General features: G+C 41.1%; 2 protein-coding genes across 2 annotated transcripts; both read left to right on the top strand.

The window, feature by feature from the left end:
- Positions 1-6,293: 6,293 nt before the first annotated feature.
- LOC102700100 (chalcone synthase-like) lies at positions 6,294-7,817 on the top strand. The gene is made up of 2 exons (XM_006663612.3): positions 6,294-6,578; positions 6,740-7,817. Exons 1-2 carry the CDS (start codon positions 6,374-6,376, stop codon positions 7,759-7,761), a joined length of 1,227 nt encoding a protein of 408 aa, XP_006663675.1. The 5' UTR covers positions 6,294-6,373; the 3' UTR covers positions 7,762-7,817.
- Positions 7,818-20,168: 12,351 nt separating this feature from the next.
- LOC102699547 (probable histone H2A.4) lies at positions 20,169-20,570 on the top strand. Its single transcript, XM_006663611.3, has 2 exons — positions 20,169-20,416; positions 20,463-20,570. The coding sequence occupies exons 1-2, from the start codon at positions 20,192-20,194 to the stop codon at positions 20,568-20,570; spliced, it is 333 nt and encodes a 110-aa protein (XP_006663674.1). The 5' UTR covers positions 20,169-20,191.
- The last annotated feature ends 1,281 nt before the right edge of the window (positions 20,571-21,851 follow it).

Raw genomic sequence — 21,851 nt, 5'->3', positions numbered from 1 at the left:
CCACAGTACTAACGGTGTCAAGTGAGTGATAAAAATACCTTTGTAGTCTTACTCGGGACTTTCATTTTAATCCTTGTTTATTTCATCAATTGTATTTTGCCCTCGATTCTGCATCAAAGCAGTACATGCCATTGTTGTATATTTGTAGAAATAAACATGGGTAAAAAAACCTGAATAAGGCTAAAAAAATATTTTTATCACTGACTTAACATCGTTAGTATTGTCCATCCAAAAGAGGGGCAAATTGTGGCTTTAGTTCAAGAAACCAGGGGCAAAAATAAAAACCTAAAAGACATGGGCAACATCAATATTGGACATCAAAACAGAGACAAGAACGAAATTGCCCTAATAATTAATCAATTGTTGTCACCAAATTTCAACACTAAATATGCAAATATGAAGGAAAGTTAGTTTTGTAGATGCATTGATCATATGTATCGTATTTTCAGTTTTGTTTATACAAAATTTAGATATTAGGGAAGGACCTAATATCAATTAAATAGGTAGAAATGAGATTTCGAACCCAAGCTGTCTAGCCCACCATCTTGTGGAGTTAGTCAGAAGACCCCTAGGTGTTTATCAATTTTTATTATACTTATAAACCAAAATTTAAATTTTTAACCCTATTAGAGTTAATTTTAGCGGTTATTTTTATAGTTGCTTCTTTTTCGGCCTTCGTTTTCAGAATGCTAAGACCATGTATACAAGAATGACAATCCTGCATGTCGTAACCTGTACTCATACAATGAAACAACCACGTTATTCTTAAGCTGTATAGTTTTTCCCTAAAAATAAGGGCAAGGGGAAATCGCCAATAAATTAAACATGACCTGTTTATCGAGATATTCTCCTCGACTAAATAAGAAGTGTTATTTACACAAACTCTTCTTTGTAACAAGGGTACAATTTAGATCTACAAATTAAAATACTGTAAGCCGATCGAGTATATATTAATCTGGCACCCAGTTGGACATATGGTGAACGTACTGCATGGGTAATTGATTTTCTTAAATACAACTTTCAGGTCGATACTTGTAGTACAATCAAATTTATAGTCCTAAACTGATGACCCTCACTCCGATGGATATTAATTTCTTGGCTATGGAGGTTAGCCGGTCTAGGTTCAAAGCCTCACTTTATACTATATCCTTTTCTAATATCTAAGTTTTTTAAATAGGTAATCAATAGCTAAACCACTGTGATTAGATTCCTCACATAGTATATATTTTCAATTATTTTGCACTCTACAATTTTCAGTATGAGATGACAACATGCGAATGGATATTGTCTATCATTAGCATGGCTGTAGACACAGCAACTGAAATCCTCTCTCTGAAATTAATCGATGCATGCGGTTGGGCGGCTCGGTTGGCTCTTTTCATTTGGGATGATGGGCCATGAGCCTCTTTATAGGCGGGTCAACCCAACCGTTTGAAAATTCTTATTATTGCAAGCGATCCACTAAAACAGTTGCTTGCGATAGTCCATCTTCGCACGGTATGGTCCGTATAGGACGTTTAGGGGTCGTCTGGGATAATTGTTTTTTTAGGACTGTGAGACATGCAACTTGCAAATAGGAACATTTAGAAACTACAAAAAAATGACCTATAGGGCAATAAGATTTAATTATCTCATAACATATCACTTTTTCCATGTTTTGGTATAGCATTTACTTTAGTATGGACTTTAAAAAAAATATTGTCTATTTTAATAGTTCAAAAATATTTTAGCCATGGGAAAAAAACTCTTCATGTCAATATATTCCGCATCAAGTTAAGGCAACCCTTTCCCATCAGTGTTATACAAATTTATGTTTTCGTTGGTATTAGATTACTATGTGATTCAAAATTTATGTTGATTTTCAGTCTTTGATGAAAGTTTGGGGCTATAAAATATCATTTCTTCAATGATAGCAAAAACTCTGTTATTATTCATTCATTTGGCGGAAAAATTCTCTATTTACCTTAAAAATAGTAAACAAGCATACTTTTTCTTAAGATAATAGAAGATGAATAACAAGACCTGTATCCGAGATACAGAATCGCTGCACTGCCGATATAATTGTCAAGCTATAGTAAGTACCATTACGCATCTTATTATGATTGCAAATGCACGTACGTTAATGTTTAACTTCATGAAGCACGTTTGTACATTAATTAATGCCTATGCATGAATCTGGTGGGTACTATTTCTGACTATATTCATCGGATCCAATGCCTGCCTACCCGTACTATTAGAGCAACTGAGGCGGCGTTCGCCGCCGCCCACTAGTTAACTTATTCTCTCTCGTTTTTTACGCGCACGTTTTTTAAACTGCTAAACGGTAAACGGTTTATCTTTTGCAAAAAAATTTTATAGAAAAGTTGTTTTAAAAAATCATATTAATCTATTTTATATTTTTTAATAATTAATAATTTATTAATTATATACTAATCTATTATTACGTTTTTCATATCAGGAAATAAGTTAACTAACGCCCATCAGCCAAACGCGGCCTGAGCAAGTTCAATAGTATAGTCAATTACTGGCTCCAATTCATCTATATTCAATCTAATAGCTAATTCATAACTATAAAACATTAATACTGATCCCATATGTCATATACACTGTGTCTTGAAGCCCGTGCTGTAGCTAGCTATAAATTAGTAACCTACTGTCCTCTCTCTCCTCTCTTATCTCTTTAAAATATGTTTATAGCTAGCTTATAGTCTACTATTGTACATGCTCTTATTGTGTTATACTATATCCAATTTCATCGGTGCTCCCTCTGTTTTACGGAAAACCAACCTACTATTAAATATAGAGTATTTTTCTCATCATTGAAGAGGTACCATTGAAGAGGTACTATAAGGTACCACTATTTTCTACGTAAAATTTGGTACCTTCTAGTACTTAAGATATCAAGAGGTACCAAATTTTACATAGAAAACAGTGTTACCTCTTGATACTTTCTCAAGGATGATAAAATTGCTCTTAAATATAATACATCGTACTGTTATAAATCTGAACATACTTCTGTTCAGAATCATTATATTAAAATATGTTTGTTCATATTTCGTGGAACATATACATTCATTTCCTATGAGACGAGGGAGTACGTCCAAAATAAACAGTTAATCCATTACTGGGTACTCACCAAATTACAGCGTTAAATATGCAAATAATGGTGAACTGCAGGGTTAAGCCCTTGTTTTTTTAATGCATTATTCATGCATTTATGATATACAATGAAACTACGTACTTATCACATTGTTTTAGTCTCATTTTGCCTCTCAAAGTTAACCAGCCGCAAGGACAATTTTAATAAAAGCAATCCTGCTGTAATTATGCTTAATTTTTTATGGGGAGTCAAGGGTATTGATTTGGATTAACAGAATACTGGCAAATAGACTCGCCTAATTTTAAATTTACGCATTTAAGGAAATGATTAGACAATTGGTTTTTCAACATGTAGTTTTCACGTAGCCACTAGCAGGGACCGATCCAACGGTGGATCTTACATGGAACATACGGGAGAGGGGAGGGGGAAGAGGAGGGGAGAGGAACATACGGGAGAGGGGAGGGGGAAGAGGAGGGGAGAAAGAAGAAGAGGGGGAGGAGGCGGAAGGAAGAGGAAGGCAACCAACCTCTCCATACTTTGGATCCTGATCTGTCACTAGCCACTAGCCATTTGTTCCATACGAAAGTATTACTAAATTTGTCCATAAATATAAGGGGTTATATTATTTTTTTTAAAAAAGTAGTCATATATATAGTAAAATGAGAAGTCACACGATAAAAGGTTATAAATAAACTATTATAAAAGTTATGGGAATAAACTAGCACAAAGATAATAGAACAGAATTACAATGGCTTATATCTATGAACAAACCAAAAGGTATATATTTTTTATATTTGTGTAAACAGGGAATATGTTTCCCATCACTTATTTTGTGAGTGTCTAGCTCATGGGTAGGCCGGAATTATTGAACGCCGGGCCTGCTCGAGATGATGGCCGATCGATCGACCAAACTATTTAATCAATAATTTATAATAAATTTAATTATGTTGACAGATCTCTGTGCCTCGATATGTTCCCTCTACCTATCACATTTGACAAAGCTAAATGTATGAGAAGAGACGTGTTGCGGTGCTGCATTGCTGGAGGCACCGACGGCGGAAGAAGTGCAATCCGCGTGAAAGACTAGATATGGTATCACATTCCATTTGTGAGAATTGCTATATAACAGTGTACCGTCAGTATTGTCACAACCAAATTAATCGAGCGGATGGCGTGGCTCCTTCTCCACAACCAACACACCAATGCCGCGGTGTCCTTCAGCAAGACCCTTGTCTTTTTATCATGACAAACGATTTAATTAGGCAAGCATGTAAGCATCATATGACCAAGTTTAAGTTTTTATTTTTATTTCTTTCCTTATAACTTAAATAAAAAACATAAATAATATATTATGGTCTACCGTTCAACTGGGCAGTGACGGGATGTTTATAGTGGTTAACAACATCTGGCCTCGCAGTGGTGCTGTAGCAATATTCCCGCTGTGACGTCACTGCCAGCCGCCAGCGAAGAGCGCCTCGATGGAGCTAGGGCCAAGGGCGCTGCAGCTGCCCTTGCGGGCAATCGAGGTGAGGCGGTTCATGAGGCAAGCGAGGTCGATGACGGAGGACTCGGACTAAAAGATGGACTGCGGTAGGAGGAAGTACACCGTGCCAAGCTTGAGCGGGTTGTCCAGTCTGAATGGCCCTCTCTCGGGTACAATAGATGTGCACGACAGCGATGGAAACCTCATAATACTGTTTATGATATTACTGTTAACAGACATGATACTGTTAAGGTATTATTCATGATAAATATAAGGTACCATGTTATTTAGAAGGTACCATGCTTCCTCGGCATAGGGCAATGGCAATGGGGGCAGCTAGCTGTAGGATTTTGATGTGGTCAGTTGATCATTGGGTGTGAGAAACGATGAATTATGAATTGAATGATGGAGGATTAATAACAAGAAAAAATAAGTAATTGAACTGTAGAATAGATTTAAGTAATACCATTATTATAAAAATCTATTTTATATATATATATATATATATATATATATATATATATATATATATATATATATATATATATATATCATCAGCGCGGTATTCTATTCCTCGATCTGTTTCCCTGGCCGGTCACCAAGTTCATCCTCTCTTTCCCGTGTTTTATATATCCGTTACTTGATTTTTTACTGCTCCATTCCAAACAGTCCATAAGAGTATAACAGTACTGAGCTAAAAGTCACAGCTATAAACGCACGTGGAGGAGAGAAAAATAAAAAAATAGGAAATGTTGATCTCACGCCAAAGCTAGCTTTACACACACTCTAAATATCTGAGATCCATAAAATATACGTAACAAGGTTTATGGTTCTTGAGAAAATACCTTGAGATACTAATTTTTTATTGTAAAATTTTGGTATCTCAAGTTATAGAATTTTACACTTAAAATTTTGGCAGATCAGGGTATAAAGTAACAGGAGTACGTACCAAAATTTACATTAGAAAATATTATCTCCCGGCACTTTCTTAAATATAGGCCGCGTTTGTTTGAGTGGGGTAACTTACCACGGTACGGAAAATATAGTAATAGATTAGTACATGATTAATTAATTATTAACTATTAAAAAATATAAAATAGATTAATATGATTTTTTAAACAACTTTTCTATGAAAATTTTTTACAAAAAATACACCGTTTAACAGTTCGGAAAGCGTGTGCGTGAAACACAAGGGGATAAGTTAACTTAGAGGGGGGACGAACGTGGCCATAGTAAAATTGCTTATCATTTCACGGATGATATAGTAAAATCAACCTTACAACTAATCGATTATACTCTCTCCACTTATTTTATTTAACGCCGTTGCATGCATTTATGTTTGAGCATTTATCTTACTTAAAAAATGTAATTTTTAGTTATTTTATTATAATTCAATTTTATTACTAAAGGAAATTTAAACATGACTTATATATATACTTGCGTCAAAATTTTAAATAAGTCAAACAATTAAACGTAGATTCAAAAGTCAATAACGATAAATAAAAAAAAGACCGTAGGGAGTATAAGTCACCTATATATAAATTTATAGCTAGTTTTTGGGTGTAGCATTAAACATACCAGATTGCGGGGGTCCGAGCTAATTAAGCATTTAAAAAATATGGTAGCCCGTCATCATCATCTACAAGTTGCTGGCTATATATATATAAAGAGGGCGTAAGGCCATGCGTTGGTAGCCAGATCGATCGAGATCTCATCTCTCAAAGCTAGGTACATCATTAATTTCCTCCGATCGATAGTTCGAGATTAATTTAGTTGCTGTGTCCACTGGAATGGGATCCTCGGGGGCACCAGAGTTGACAGCACAGGAAATGAGCAATATTGCTTGTGGTGGCCGGAGTCGGAGAGCAACAATTCTGGGAATCGGCACGGCTGTGCCGGCGCATGTGTACGAGCAAAAGTCATTCCCGGATTATTACTTTGAGATAACCAATAGCAATCACTTGGTCGATCTAAAAGCCAAGTTTGCAAGCATCTGTAAGTGCACAGCATTGGATCTAGCTATAATAAAACATATATATACATAGCTAGCAACAATTATATGTATGTATGTATGTATGTATGTATGTTAATATATATATGAACGCTACTATATATAATTAATACGTACAAGTAATGAAGTGGATGCATGCATGCAGGCGAGAAGACATCGACGGAGAAACGACACATGTACATCTCCGACGAGTGGCTGAGGGCGAACCCGTCGGTGACGGCGTACATGTCCACTTCACTCAACGTGCGGCAGCAGGTCGCGGAGGAGGGCATACCTCGCCTCGGCGCGGAGGCAGCGCGCAACGCCATCAGCGACTGGGGAAAGCCGGCGTCGGGCATCACCCACGTCGTCTTCGCCACCACCAGCACCGGCTGCCTGCCCAGCGCCGACTGCGTCCTCATCAAACTCCTCGGCCTCCCGCCCACCACCAAGCGCGTCATGCTCTACCAGGCCGGCTGCTTCGGCGGCACCACGGCGCTGCGCGTGTCCAAGGATATCGCGGAGAACAACCCCGGCGCCAGGGTCCTCGTCGTCACCTCCGAGGTCATGTCCCTGGTGCTCCGTGGGCCCTCCGAGTCCCACATCGGCAACCTCGTCGGCCAGGCCGTGTTCGGCGACGCTGCCGGCGCCGTCGTGGTGGGGTGCTGCCCGGCCGCCGACGAGCGCCCCATGTTCGAGCTGGTCCGGGCGTCCCAGGACGTGATACCCGGGACGGAGGACGCCGTGGTGGTGAAGGTGCGTCAGGAAGGGGTGGTGATCACCATGCACCGGGACGTGCCGCTTCACGTCTCCAATTCCGTCGGCGCCATAGTGAAGAGCGCGTTGCAGGAGATCATGCCGGCGCCGGCGCCGGAGATGAAGAGCGACGACATGTTCTGGCTGCTCCACGCCGGCGGCAGGGGTATAGTGGACGGCGTGGAGAAGAGGCTGGCGCTGAGGGAGGAGAAGCTGGCGGCGACGAGGGAGGTGATGAGGCAGTACGGCAACACGCGCAGCTCCACCGTGTTCCTGGCGATGGAGGAGATGCGGAGGAGGTCTGACGAGCAGGGGATGGCAACCGCCGGGGAAGGCCTCGAGTGGGGGATGCTCATCGCCTTCGGCCCTGGCCTCACCTTGGAGACTATGCTGCTCCGCGCGCTGCCTATCGTCAACCACGCCAACATGTGATCCATCCATATCAGCGATGTCGATGCACGTACTACCATTGGCCGGCCGGGACGGTATAGCTTGATTACCTAAACACTAAATCTAATACACACATGTATCAGATTTGATACCTAGGTGTCATGGTTATACCGTTTTGGAACAGTAACTGCTGTGTAGTTGTACTCATAAATAAACTCTGCAGAGCCTCCTTTTAGCTTATGTAGTAATTGTGTTGTTTTCAATTCGGAAGCTGTACTATTGTGGACAACTGGATTGTTGATATCGTTGCAATGTGTGCCCCATAATTTATAATAAAAGCAAACGAACTACTTTCTACCCATCAAAATATATGTAGCTACATTTAACTGTGAATCTTGATATTGTCGAAATCCACAAGCTTGCCTACAATGATCTCTACATGCAAGTAGTATTCTACCAATAGTATATTATCGACAATATAAGAATCTGGACCGATAAAACATATTAGACCGTTAGTTATTTGATGGTGGTAGTATAAACAGATAGGATCCATTAAATTAAAAAAAATAAATGGTTAAGATTTATTTTACTCCTTATAGAGGGCATGTTAATACACACTTATAAATCGAACACGTACGTACGAAACAAGCTATTTTTGTACCGGATATTACTGAAATTAATTGCTGCTCAACGTAGTCCAATAGACAAGCCGCGCGCGGGATTGATCTGCTAGTATCATACTCCTTGTGCACAAATATTTATCGTTTTCGCGCTACTAGAAAATGATAGATAATTCCGACCGAAGAGAGTATATAAAACCTTTAGTTTTCCTTTCCAGCACACGTACAGTTCCACGTAACGCTGCGCGAGAGCATGCACACAAAATCGATCGGTACATGCGGCTAGTGCAACACAGTTAGTTCTCTCCCGTACGTATATATATACGTGTTCGATATCCCTTGTGTAGGTGACTCCGCTTCCTCATCTGGCACTCCACATTACTCTGTCCATCGACCCGATCATTGGAGCAAATCGCCGTCGTGCTGAAGCCGTCCGAGGTGGCCGACCCCGGCGTCGTGGTCGCGAGCCATGAGCTTGTTGATGATGAGGAGGGGCCGAGGAGATTGCACTCCTCTTCGGCGGGGACCGCGGCGGCGCGAAAGCTCTGGCGTCCCCACCGACAGATATCCGGGCAGCGGCAGCGAGAATTTTTTGAATTTTGAATTTTATTTATTAAATAATTTAAAATTTTAATTTTGTATTTTAAGAGAAATCACAAAATTAACCTCCTACCGTCCACTGGAAGAGGGAAAAGGTGATGTGGCAAACGGCCACCCGGCCGGCAATGGCAAAATTTTCATTTAGCGGCGGCAACAGTCTAAATAAAAAATTGTCACGCGCGCCCGAAAATTTTTCGATTGAACCATAGTATGATACATATATATATATATATATGTATAATATATGTTATTATTTAATCATAAGTATTACCTTCGCCCAGTGACCTATTGACCTTTGTAGTAGTATATATTTTATTTGATTTTTTCTTGGGCTTTTTGGTTGGAAAAAATAGGAGGAAATATACTCCTTGGAAGGTTCCACCTCCAGTCTCCTGGATATAAGAAGAGAACGATGACCACTAAGCTAAGGTAGCACTTGTGACTAAACATACCTATGTTATGCATATATTTATCAAACTACGGTTCAATCGAAAAATTTCTAGACGGGCATACACAATAATTTTTTATTTAGGCCCTTACTGCCCTCAACGGACTAAATGAAAAATATCGCTAGCCGTTGTCATCGTCCGTCTGTGCCAGCCGGGTCACCGTCTGCCATGTAGGCATTCCACCCTCTAGAAGAGCGGCAGGATGTTAGATTTATAAATTTTTGAAATTAAAAATTAATTTTGTAAATTATTTAATAAATAAATTTCAAAATTCAAAAAATTCCCGAAGGTGAAACGTCTGCGTGGGCAGACGGAGGGAAGTCGGGAACTTTTTGGATTTTTAATTTTATTTATTAAATTATTCACCATTTTAATTTTGCGATTCAAAAAATCACAGAAGTAGCCTCCTCCCGCCCTCCCAAAGGGCGGAATGCTGACGTGGCACACAGTGCGGTGCCCGGGTGGGACGGCCGTTAGCGGCGCGGACGACAAATTTGCACTAAGCCCCCTTCCGCCCTTACAGAGGGCAGAAGGGGGTAAGTGCAAATTTTGCACGGCCGGCCGACGCGCCCGCAGGGGGAGGGGGGAAGAGGCCTGGCCATTTTGCAGGCGGCCCCTTCCGCCCTCCTTAAGGACGGTTTATTCAGCGGCCTCCAGCCCCCTTCCCCTCCTCATTTGCCCCCTCCCCACTTTACTCACTCATAGTTGAGGGGAGGGCTCTGGAGCGGCGAAGTTCTGCTGAAATTTCACAGTGGACTACAGTAAGTTTTCGAAATATTTGTTATGTTCAATATATGTTGTTTATTTAGCGATTGTATTATTTTGTTAGAACAATATTTATTTATAGTGTATAATTAAGATATTTATTTAGGGGATAATTATTGTTGTGAATGTATAATGTAGTAGGTAAAATAAATTTTATACTTTACAATTTAGAAACTTATTTAGTGGATAATTGATTTAGCGATGGTATAATTTAGTCCGTACGTAATGAATTGATATGGTATAATAAAGAAATTTATTTACTAGATAATTAATGTAGTCATTGTGTAATTTAGTTAGTAAAAGTGTATTTGTAGTGTGCAATTTAGAAAATTATTTAGTGGATAATTGATTTAACGATGATATAATTTAGTCCATACATAATGTATTCATATTGTATAATAAAGAAATTTACTGTAGTCATTGTTTAATTTAGTTAGTATTGTACTGTACAATTTATAAACTTATTTAGTGCATAACTGATTTAGCAATGGACAACTTACTAATGGTATATAGTGTAAAAAGACATAGTTAAACATAATTATATTAAATTGAAAATAAAAGTAGTTTATGTTGTAGTTAAGGAAATTGTTAAGCATATTTAAGTTAATGTAAAGCTATAGTTTTTTTGTCGTTGTTAGCATGTTCTTATTATTATCGCTTACATAATTAAAATAATGATTGCTTGTTGGTACCGTACTATTAACACACTCAAAGTTAAATATGATTTATTGCTTATAGTTAAAATATAATCAAACCTACAGTCAAGTATTGCGTGGACTTATTATTGTTAAAAATTAATGATATAGTTCAAGAGAATAGTGTTTACTGCCAAGTTAATGTAAGTTATATTTGAATTTACAAAATTAAAAACGATGTAGTTACAGGTAGGATGTAATATAGTACAATATAATTCGTATGAACAATATGTATTCATAAGCACACTAAAATTAGTGTCGTAAAGGATATGTTGAAAAAACAGTGCATTCCCATTGTACGTATGGCCAATAAAGTGCAGTTTCGACTGTACTACGGAGAAGGAAATGTCATGTATGGTCCCTACGGAATAGATCTTACTCAATTCAAATGCACCGTTAAGGGTATTGATAGACCTCTTAAAAGGACATTTGGTGGCATTCACAGTTGGTTAATGAGGGGATTTCGCTACAACCCAGAAACACAAGATATAACCTTTTCAGTGGTAATAAGCCGGGCAGAAGAAGGTAATATTTAGGAATTGATGTCGGTAACCTCGACAGAGACATGGAGATTGTATGTGCAAAATGCAATGCAACGAGGATGACCACCTGTCATCCACATTGCAGTGTTTAACAAGGTGGGAACTCAGGCAATGAGTACCCAAGAGCAGGAGGAGCCAAGTCATAGAGAAGATGAAGCTGAATCAGGTAGTGAAGGTGAAGGGGAGGAAGGAGAAGACATGGTTTCGACTGAAGCAGCGGATGAAGGGGAGGTACATCCTGAAATAGTTGAGGCCATGGAAAGGGAAGACTCTGAGAATAAGAGGGTTGATGATGAGGAATCGACAAATGAAGAATGTGTTAATGTATACCCATCAGAATGGTCGAATGAGGATTTTTCTGGTCTCCAAATTAGAGATGGGCATGATGTGCCTTGGGAGTACAAGGAGAATGAGGTCATACAAGGGGCAAGGTATCAGGACAAGGAGGATTTGACATAGGCAGTTAAGCAGTGCGCAATATCATTACGGAGAGAGTTCTAGGTGATGAAGTCAAGCAAGTCAGTGTATGAAGTGAAGTGTGGACAGTCAGATAATGGTTGTCCATGGAGGGTACATGCTTACAAGGGTAATGAAAGAATTACTGGGATGTATCAATTGTGACCGGACACAATTGTCATGTTTCAGGTGTTGAGAAGTATCACAGGAACATGACATCTACATTCATTGCTGCTGAGATGTACGGTGCTGTTGTGAACAACATAGGGTATGAACCGGGTCAATTATTCGACACATCAAAGAGAAGTACAATTACACAATCTCATATGCGAAGGCTTCAACGTGTGTTCTTCTCACTGAGTGCATGTATGTTTGCATTCGTTCATTGTCGGCCCATACTTTGCATCGATGGTACATTTCTGACTGGGAAGTACATAGGACAAATCTTGACAGCTATCGGTGTGGATGGTAACAATTAGGTGGTACAAGTGGCATTTGCATTTGTTGAGAGTGAGAACACTGATAATTGGTATTGGTTCCTGAAGCGCGTGAAGGATGCGGTTGTTCGGATGCGGCCTGGTGTTTGCCTTATTCATGATCAGCATGCGGGCCTTCTTTATGCTATTGAGTTGTTGAGAGATGGAAGCTTGGAGGAGGGTTTGGCGCCGCAATAGCCAGATGTTCAAAGTAGGTAGTACATGCGACACATGGGTGCTAACTTCTACCATTAATTCAAGAACAAGCAACTTATGGATATGTTTAAGAGGCTTTGTGCGCAGAATCAGGAAAAAGTTCAACGAACTCTAGAGAAAGTTAGATCAGCTTACAACGAAATACAGTTTGGAACAGTCAACAAGGCCAGTACGTACTGCAGATGAAGCGCCCCAAGCCTTAGGTGCACTCCCTGGTGATGGACCTACCATCAGAAGAAGACGTCAAATGGCATTAGGAAGTTCTCACATTGGATAAAGAACGAACCTAAAGAGAAATGGTCCTTATTCCATAACCATGGTGGTGCTAGGTATGGGATAATGACGACCAATCTAGCAGAGGTGTACAATTGGGTCATGTGAGGTGTGAGAGGTCTCCCGCTTGTTGCAATCGTTGAGTTTATCATGCATGTGAGTTGCAAATATTTTTAGGAGCGGTTCAGAGCAATAGGACCATATATGACCAACCCCACTGTTTCATTCGGCAAGGTGATTACCGATGAGTTGGAGAAGAGAGGTATAAAAGCAAGCAAGCATCGAGTCATTCCCCATGGGACACGACAACATAGGTTTGAGGTTCTGTGTGCCGATCAGGCTAGCCGTGGCATATACCGTAAAAGGGTTACACAGGAGTGCATTTTGAAGGAAGACGGGACGTGCGCATGCACTTGTCAGAAGCCGAGACTTCTTCACAGGCCTTGTTCTCATGTTATTGCTGCTTGTACCGAGTGCGGCATACATGAGAACATGTATGTATCTCCGTATTTCAAGAAAGAGGCCATACATCACACATGGAGTTGGGGGTCTGCCGTGCTAGCGGCGACGTATCGAGCACTGTGCGACGCCTGCATGCGGACGGCCACGAACGCTCTTATCGTCAGATGTCCCCTCCTTCTACAGTTGTGGGCAGCGGAGCGGTTCGCGATAGGACCACCGAAGGTCGACCTATCGGAGTACGCCACAGATCTTTACACAGGGAGTTTACCAGTAGATTACCCCACGATGGGGACGTTGTGGTGTCGTCGCTAGGTATGTTTCTCGCACGTTACAATCGTATTCATCATGTCTGACTACCCGTTGTACATTATTGAACTATTTGTTGTTTGCAGAGGAAGTGGGCGCACAAGCAGGTGGTGCGGTCATACTCGGAGTTTGTGATGGAGTTCGACCGGATTCAGGCGAGCGACATCGTTTGGGAGCCGTACACAGATGCGACGATCCTCGCTAGGAGTACGCGCGGTCTCTCTGCACACGGGACAAGGCATAGTGGCTAACCACCGTACCCCTTGTGTACGACATCTTCGTCGAGCCGCACAGTCCCCATCGAGTGCTCCATCAGTTCGGTCTCCTTCAGATGTTCCCGATGCCACGACAGCCAGCTCCCGACCACGGGTACTAGTGTTGTTTTGCAAACAACAAGTATGTCACGGTTCGTATGCTAATTCAGCCATTGCTCTTGCAGATTTAGTTGACGTGGACAAACTCCAGGGGCGCAGTGGGTTCCACGACTACAGGACCACGTCGCCGACTGGCTCATCGTGACAGAGGAGATCACAGATGAGGATCGACTGCACACCGACGCAAACTACGAGGAGTACCTTCGCTGGTACCTGCCACGGACTCGTATTCGCGTTACTCACACCCCGACGGAGCCTGTCGCACACGTCGCCAGGATTGATGACTAGTACCCCAGGCACCACAACCAGGATTACTTTCGTGCGGTAAGTCCTTAGTCATTCTCGAAGATTGACGTTCTATAGTTCTTTGTTCATTGTTCGGATGTTCTTCGATATGGGTGGACGCCTCGCTTGAGATACAGGGTGAGGTGGACGGGGTTGTCAGACGTCTAGACTCGGGTGTCACGCTGACGGACCAAGAGTAGAACATCACGTTCCATCGCATCCAAAAGAAGATTACAGCTGTTGTGCGTGCACTCAGTTGTCGTGTCGACGACGTAGTTCCACGACGAGGTGGTAGTTCAGCGGCAGGTGGTCGTGGTCGTGGTCGATCATCCGCTTAGGGTAAGACACATTGCTACGTAAGCATCACTACTAACAGTATTACATATGGACTAACAAATGAACTACAACTGTCCCAACGTTGTTTTTAGGAGCCATAGGTGCAGGGACAACGACGCAGGCCGCCGGGTCCTCGAGGCAAGCAGGAGGTACTTCTACTTAGGCAAGCGATAGATCCACACAGCCTGTGTGGACTCCGTGGACGTCAACACACGGGCCAGGAACCTCCACACAGGCGCCAAGTGGAGGGACTTCTGTGGACCCGTTCTCACAGGACGACCCGTGGACGTGGACGACAGCCGCACGCACGTCGTCCACGTTAGCAGCAGGGTGCTTCTCCTATGCCGGAGGGATGTGGACTGTAGAGGGAGGTTGGACGGCCCCGCCTACTAGCTGGACCACAGCCACACAAGGTACCGATGACAACTTTGATGTATTATGCTATCCAATACAACTTGGACCGTACTATAGTTTTCTAACTTCGTATTTGTAGTATACTTTCACAGGCTAGGAGGACATGGCGGGAAGTAGCTCGTTCGGATGGAGTGGCGCCGGTTGGACGGCGCAGCCTGCTGGTGGGACGACGACGACTCCAGGTACGAAAGACATCTCTTTTTTAATGTACTAACTGGTATAACTCCACCCACGCAGCATGTTTAGAACTTTGTTTTTGTTGTACGCAGCTTGGCAGGACACGGCAGGAGGTAGCTCGTCGGGACAGCCTTCAGCGGATTTTGACGATTTGGAGGCTGATCAGGACGTCATCGACACCTCCCAGCTTTGTGGAGCTTCGATTCCCACACAGCTTGCTACCTCCTCCACTCCACTCCCCCCGCACTTACTACCCATGGTGTGCTACCCGATCCGCTTACGTACTCTCAGGGCCACATGAGGGCACATCGAGGGAAGTGTAAGAAAAGCAAGCGCCGAGGTCCTGGGGCTTAGGGTGGGGGTTACCTAGCAGCTATCTGCAGACTTGTGTTCTATTAATGTTTCTTTCATTACCCAGAGTATTTTGTACCTATGTTTTGTACGAATTTACGTAGAACTGCTTTCTATGTGCTTCGTTCGTTGTTTATTATGCCGCACGTGTATTCCACCTCCTAATTTCCTCCTATCGTTGTCAAGAAAACACTCCAATGGCGTTGGACACCTTAACCACACCGTATTACAAATTTATTTCATCGAAGAAACGGTTATTTAAATAAAGTTACATGACATTTGTATCAGTACTTGTTAATACAATGTTACAAATAAATTAACTTCAATATAGAACAGAGAAGACACATAAACTGGAAAATTGAACTAAAGGAGAAATCTACTTTCGGTGCCTCAAGCATCGAAACACTAGCAAATATTACCGTTAAACCAAAACTACAAACTAAATTTAATATATAGTACGGTTTTTACCTTGCTTTTAAGGTGTATTAACAATCGGAATAACAAATTATCCTTACTGCTCTCTGTCCATAAGCAGGATATGCTTAACAGGTAAATTAGGATCACCAACAGCCTTTTTAGTTTCTTCCAGTATTTTATTTAATTTTTAACAAATTTACATTTGCATGTCAAGATTTCACAATAGTAGTCTATTGAACTACTGGAAGAAACTGAAAAAGCTGTTTGGTGAACCAAATTTACCTGTTGTGCATAGTCTGCAAGCTTGCTTCAACGAATGGAGCCACTCCCATGGTACGGAAGGAATTGAGGAGTAAGATTGTTTGTTTGGTTGGTGTGCCAAGGTCGTTACTCTTATAGCTAGGGGACGCCAAAAGTTGAATGTCGTGAAGCTCAGCGTCTGGATGTTCCGACACAATGCAGAGTGAGCCACCGAAAGTTGAATGTTGTTAACCTCAGCGCCAGGACATTATCACTTCATGAAGAGGGTGAGGCACCGAAAGTCGATTATCGTGGCACATGTGGACAGTGAGAATTGTATATATCGAGGTAGCGATTTGAGCTTTGTTGTGAGACATTGTTTCCTGAATTAAGTGGTGGAATCTTATTAGATTCTCGCTTCTTGCTCCATTATGTGTTTCTCTGTTTTCTCCTTCTCATGTGCCATAATTTTTACTTTGCTATTAAGTTGTATTAACTTTAGTTCAACATATATTTTAATGACATTATTATATACAGAGCCAATTTAAAAAAAAGTTAGCTTAATTTAGTACTAAATTTAACATTAAACAGTACATAATAAATCGAACCTTCATAATTTATAACTTTGCTTTTCAGTTGTATTAAAATTCGGAATATATTTTCTATACTTCCTTTTAAGTTGTATATACAAAGCCAATTTAATAAAATATTAGCTTAATTTACTACTAAATATAACATTAAACAATATTACATAAATCAACCTAAATCTAACCAATAAACCGCCCTTACAGAGGGCGGAAGGGGCCACCTACAAAATGGCCAGGCCCCTTCCCCCTCCCCCGCGAGCGCGTCGGCCGTGCAAAATTTGAACTTACCCCCTTCCCGCCCTTTGTAAGGGCGGAAGGGGGCTTAGTGCAAATTTGCCGCCATGCCGCTAACGGCGTCCCGCCCGGACACCGCACCGTGTGCCACGTCAGCATTTCACCCTCTGGGAGGGCAAGAGGAGGCTACTTTTGTGATTTTTTGGATCACAAAATTAAAATGGTGAATAATTTAATAAATAAAATTAAAAATGCAAAAAATTCGCAAGTCAGCTCAGGTACACACTACACACCCAGCCCAGTATTTCCTAACAGGCCTTTTCTTTGTTCTTTGGGCTTTTATTGGGCCTTCGGGCCATTTTCGTGCCGAGCCGGCGCAGGCACGGCCCACTGGTTGTTCAGGGTTGGCACCGAGACACATATAAGACCATTCTCAACGTAAGTTTTATGGACACGATTACCTAGAGTAATATGTTATCTAAAAAGTTTAAAACTAAGATAAAATACTCCTCTCTCCATGCATAGTTTCATCTATGGTTGTTTTCTAGATTGCATACAAGACACAAGTTGTCTATGTAACTGTGCATAGAAGGTTTCATCCCCATAAAACTCATTTCATATCTCTCTTCATTAATACGTTACCACATCATCAAAAATATCTACATAACACCCTATTTATTGCCCATAACTCTTACTGAGACTGGTCTAACTAAGTCCGCGTTCGGCTAGGAGGGTAAGATATCTAACCATCATCGTTTTCCGCGCGCACGCTTTTCGAACCGTTAAACGGTGTAACTTTTGCCAAAATTTTCTATAAAAAAGTTGTTTTAAATAATCATATTAATCTATTTTATATTTTTAATAATTAATAATTAATTTATCATATACTATATATACTACGTTTTCCGCGCTGGATAACTAACCCTCCCCACCCCACTTCCGAACGCAGCCTAAACGGTCCAGGAAATAATCAGCCAGCTAACAAATATTGATAGCTCTACAAAACATCTAGATTTGTCACCAGTACTATGAATGTTGACTCTCGACTCCGGAATTCGGCAAGATTATTGTAGCCAATTTTGGGCATGACGGAGATTGCTTTTATGGAGCTTTACGGACTTTGATTTGGAGAATCCCCTCATGTAACTTCTTCCAGTTCCTCTCTTAGAAAAAAACTTCATGCGTGTACGATTTCAACTCAAATTCTCTGAACAAAATATATTCGGAACAGTAAACATTTGAATAAACGCCCTAAATTTTGACAAAATATGAAGTCAAAATTAGCATTGAATATCTTGGCACTCCTGCACTATACATGGAAAAACTATTATATCTGCTCGTGGGTTACAATGGGAAAAAAAGACTAAAATCATGCATGGTAAGCATTGGATGAATAAGATACATTTTTTATGACCTAATCCTTTTAAGAAAATACTTTCTCCACGTGGACTTGTCAAATTGTACTTGTTCAAAATACTTGATTTTCTTGTTCACCAACTCTAAAACGGAGAGGTGGCGGTACACCAAACCCTAGCTATAGGATGGCAAACGTAAACTTTACATTTTGTTTAAAATAGGTAAATATGAAATAAATTAAGTTATCATTATTTCATACCATCGTTACGCTAGATGCATCAAATTTAATTCAGAGCTTGATCCCTAGTTATGACCCCTATAGTCGTTTGATTTTAGACAAACATTAGATATGCTTAGGTGGAATTGAGAAGGAAAATTAAAACGCGTGCCTGCAAGCTCTGAATAGAAGTCGCACGACGAAACACGATTTTGGTGGAAACATTTTTTCAACTTTTATAATATATATATATATATATATATATATATATATATATATATATATATATATATATATATATATATATATATATATAACTACTATAGAACGCACTACGTAATATACAACGCGTGACACATCTCAACTAACCGAGGTTCCACACCACTTACCAATATAGTAGCCACCTCGCTCATAGAAGATGCAATTAAATTTTAACTATTTTGAATTACTTGCAGGGTGCCTTGAATAAGGTGGGAGTTCTCACTCTTCTTAGTCAAATTTTAACTTACTGAAGCACGAACATAAGCCAGTGAACACGAGTTAATTTTTAACTAAACAACCAACACATTGTTCAATAAGTGCACAGTCACTTTTGAGTTAATTCTTGACTCAACACGCAACACTATGCTACGTGTGAAGCCCGTTATTATTTTAACTGATGCTGGATATGGCACAACGCGATTGGATATACGACATGCTTGTTATGCAAGATGAATGTATATATTTTTACTATTAATTTACCAAATCAATGTAATTGTTGATTTGGTGTCGACGAGCGTGTGTTAGTTATCTTTTTAACTAAACAGATGTTAAACATCGATGAAAGTATTTTTGTTATGACCATCGATAAGTTATTATTTATCTTAACAAGTATAACATCGCAATAACTAGGTCATTTTTCCAAGTAGTAATCTCACGTAAACATTTTGATATATATATATATATATATATAATCTAGACCCACTGTAATCCAGTAGATAAGATCTTTCTTTTTTTTTAATCAACATGCTAATATATATTTTCTAGCCTTCAGAGAGAAGTGATGCTTTATTTTTGAGTCGTCATTAAATATATATTACCTCTTCTAAGATTCATTTGGCTCTCTTTCGATTCAAATAAATGCTAATGAATTTGGACATATTTATGAAATATATATTGATCCATGGATGGATACATGTAGAGCCAAAATATTATTATAATATAAAATAAGGGAGTAATAGGTAGAAAGTAGATATACCCCTATAAGTTACGCATCTTTTGCTAGATTTTTCTTAATTTTTCCTCGACGTTTTCGCATACCGAACCATTAAACATTGCAAAAAATTCTATACGGCAGTTTATTATCTCACCTTTTAAAAGTAGATTTTCAACGTTATAATAATTATTTTTTGTTTATAATATTAAATAACAAAAATTAGAAAATCTTCCATGTTCACCCTCTAGCTAGAAAGAACATCGGAAAAGCTAGCGTATGACATGTCATACGAACGGGACAGTTAATGCTCCCATCTCCTCCGCGCAGCATGCCTCCTCCAGGCTGTCGCGCCGTGCCTCCTCAAACACAAACGCACATCGAACAAAATAAGAGAGAGAGGGGGAGAGAAAGCTTGGGAGCTCACGATCGATGGAGGTGGGAGCGAAGGTGCCCAAGAAGGCCGGCGCCTGTGGCCGCCGCGGCGGCAGGCCAAAGAAGAAGCCGGTGTCCCGCTCCTTCAAGGCCGGGCTCCAGTTCCCCGTCAGCCGTATTGGCCGTTACCTCAAGCAAGGGCGCTACTCCAAGCGCATCGGCACTGGCGCGCCCGTCTACCTCGCCACATGCACGCTCGTGCCCCCATCGCTGTGTACCCCGGCCTCATTCGAATTGCCTGCCCCTTCTCTTCTATTCCTTTCTCTAGGTGCTCGAGCTCGCAGGAAAGTGGCGCAACAACAAGAAGAACCGGATCATCCCACGACATGTGCTGTTGGCAATCTGCAACGACGAGGAGCTCGGTATCACGATATGATTCCTGTTGATCGATACTAAATGGTATCATGTGATGGCACTTATTAACATATAATACCTGTTGATACTATCTAGTGATACCTATTGATACTTGTTGATACCATATGATACTACATATCATCTAGTGTTATCACATGTTTGATATCTTCTGATACCATGTGATACCACTTAGAACCTAGTGAATTGATACCTGTTGATACCTTCTAACATCTTTTGGTATCATCTGACACATGTTGATACTAATCGTATCATCTAGGTTTCCATATGAGAATCAAGCGATATCTATCGATACTTATTGATACCTGTTGATACATGCTGACATCATATGATACCATTTAAAACCATATGGTACCGCTTGGTATACCATGTGATGCCTGCATCTTTTTGAGCTTCTCTTGTCGCGCGAACGCTATGATAGTAGATAATACCAACTGGTATCCCACCAATGGTATCATCTGGTACCAGCTACGTGCTGGTACGTGTGGCGCATCTGAGCGCGAAGGCGGGAGAGGCATGCGACACGCTGCAGCGAGAGCGCAACGTGGCGGCGCACAACACGACGTCAGCGGAGGCGGGCAGGCGATGGCGGAGGCAGGCAGACGTGGGTGATGGTGGAGGCAATCCGACGCGGCGATGGTGGACGGGGCAGGCGGCATACAGGGACGTGCAGGAGGCAGAGCGAATGCATGTTTGCATGCCGGATTTAAATCATTAAACTATCACGTACTATAGTGGGATGTCATGCTCTAGCAGTTCTCTTACGCAGACTAGATCACTTTGGATTGAGCTAAGAGAAATACGAGATAGCTAGTCCCAACCATCACCGGTCCCAGTTGTCGGTTTTTCGGCGAGAGCCACCCCCCCGATTCCAAGCTGCCAACGAAGCGCCGACGAAGAATCCGGCGAACCCCACGGCCATGGATCCCTGGCCTTCCGCCAGAAACACGGTCGTGTGCAGCAAGTGTACTGCAAGGCCTGCGTTGATTCTTCGCCGGCCTAATTTCAGGTTGGATCATCCGATATTTTATCGGATCCTCTCATTGTTGTGCTGTAGGTTGTAACATTGATGTTGTTTTTTGTTGGTGGATTGAGGACGCGACTTCATACTTGTGTACTTCACTACTGCTCACTGTTCAGGCTTACTTGTGTGCTTGAAAACAGGCCACTGCTGGTTTTTTGTTTTTCCGAAGAAGGTGGCAGTAGTTCTGCCAATTTCATATTAAAGAGAAAGAAGGAAGTCATGTTACGACCACACTAACATACCGACGAACATATCCAGCAC

This window comes from Oryza brachyantha, chromosome 11 (assembly GCF_000231095.2).
Source record: "Oryza brachyantha chromosome 11, ObraRS2, whole genome shotgun sequence".
In the NCBI taxonomy this organism is placed as follows: domain Eukaryota; kingdom Viridiplantae; phylum Streptophyta; class Magnoliopsida; order Poales; family Poaceae; genus Oryza; species Oryza brachyantha.
Note: the sequence above shows the minus strand (reverse complement) of the source record. Positions and strands in the feature narration are given on the sequence as shown.

What these genes read in the sequence shown, in the direction of transcription:
- LOC102699547 (XM_006663611.3), top strand. Translation starts at nt 20,192, where the DNA reads ATGGAGGTGGGAGCGAAGGTGCCCAAGAAGGCCGGCGCCTGTGGCCGC. An exon ending in CCCCATCGCTGTGTACCCCG is followed by an intron (nt 20,417 to 20,462) that starts GCCTCATTCGAA and finishes TCCTTTCTCTAG; the next exon opens with GTGCTCGAGCTCGCAGGAAA.
- LOC102700100 (XM_006663612.3), top strand. Translation starts at nt 6,374, where the DNA reads ATGGGATCCTCGGGGGCACCAGAGTTGACAGCACAGGAAATGAGCAAT. An exon ending in AGCCAAGTTTGCAAGCATCT is followed by an intron (nt 6,579 to 6,739) that starts GTAAGTGCACAG and finishes GCATGCATGCAG; the next exon opens with GCGAGAAGACATCGACGGAG.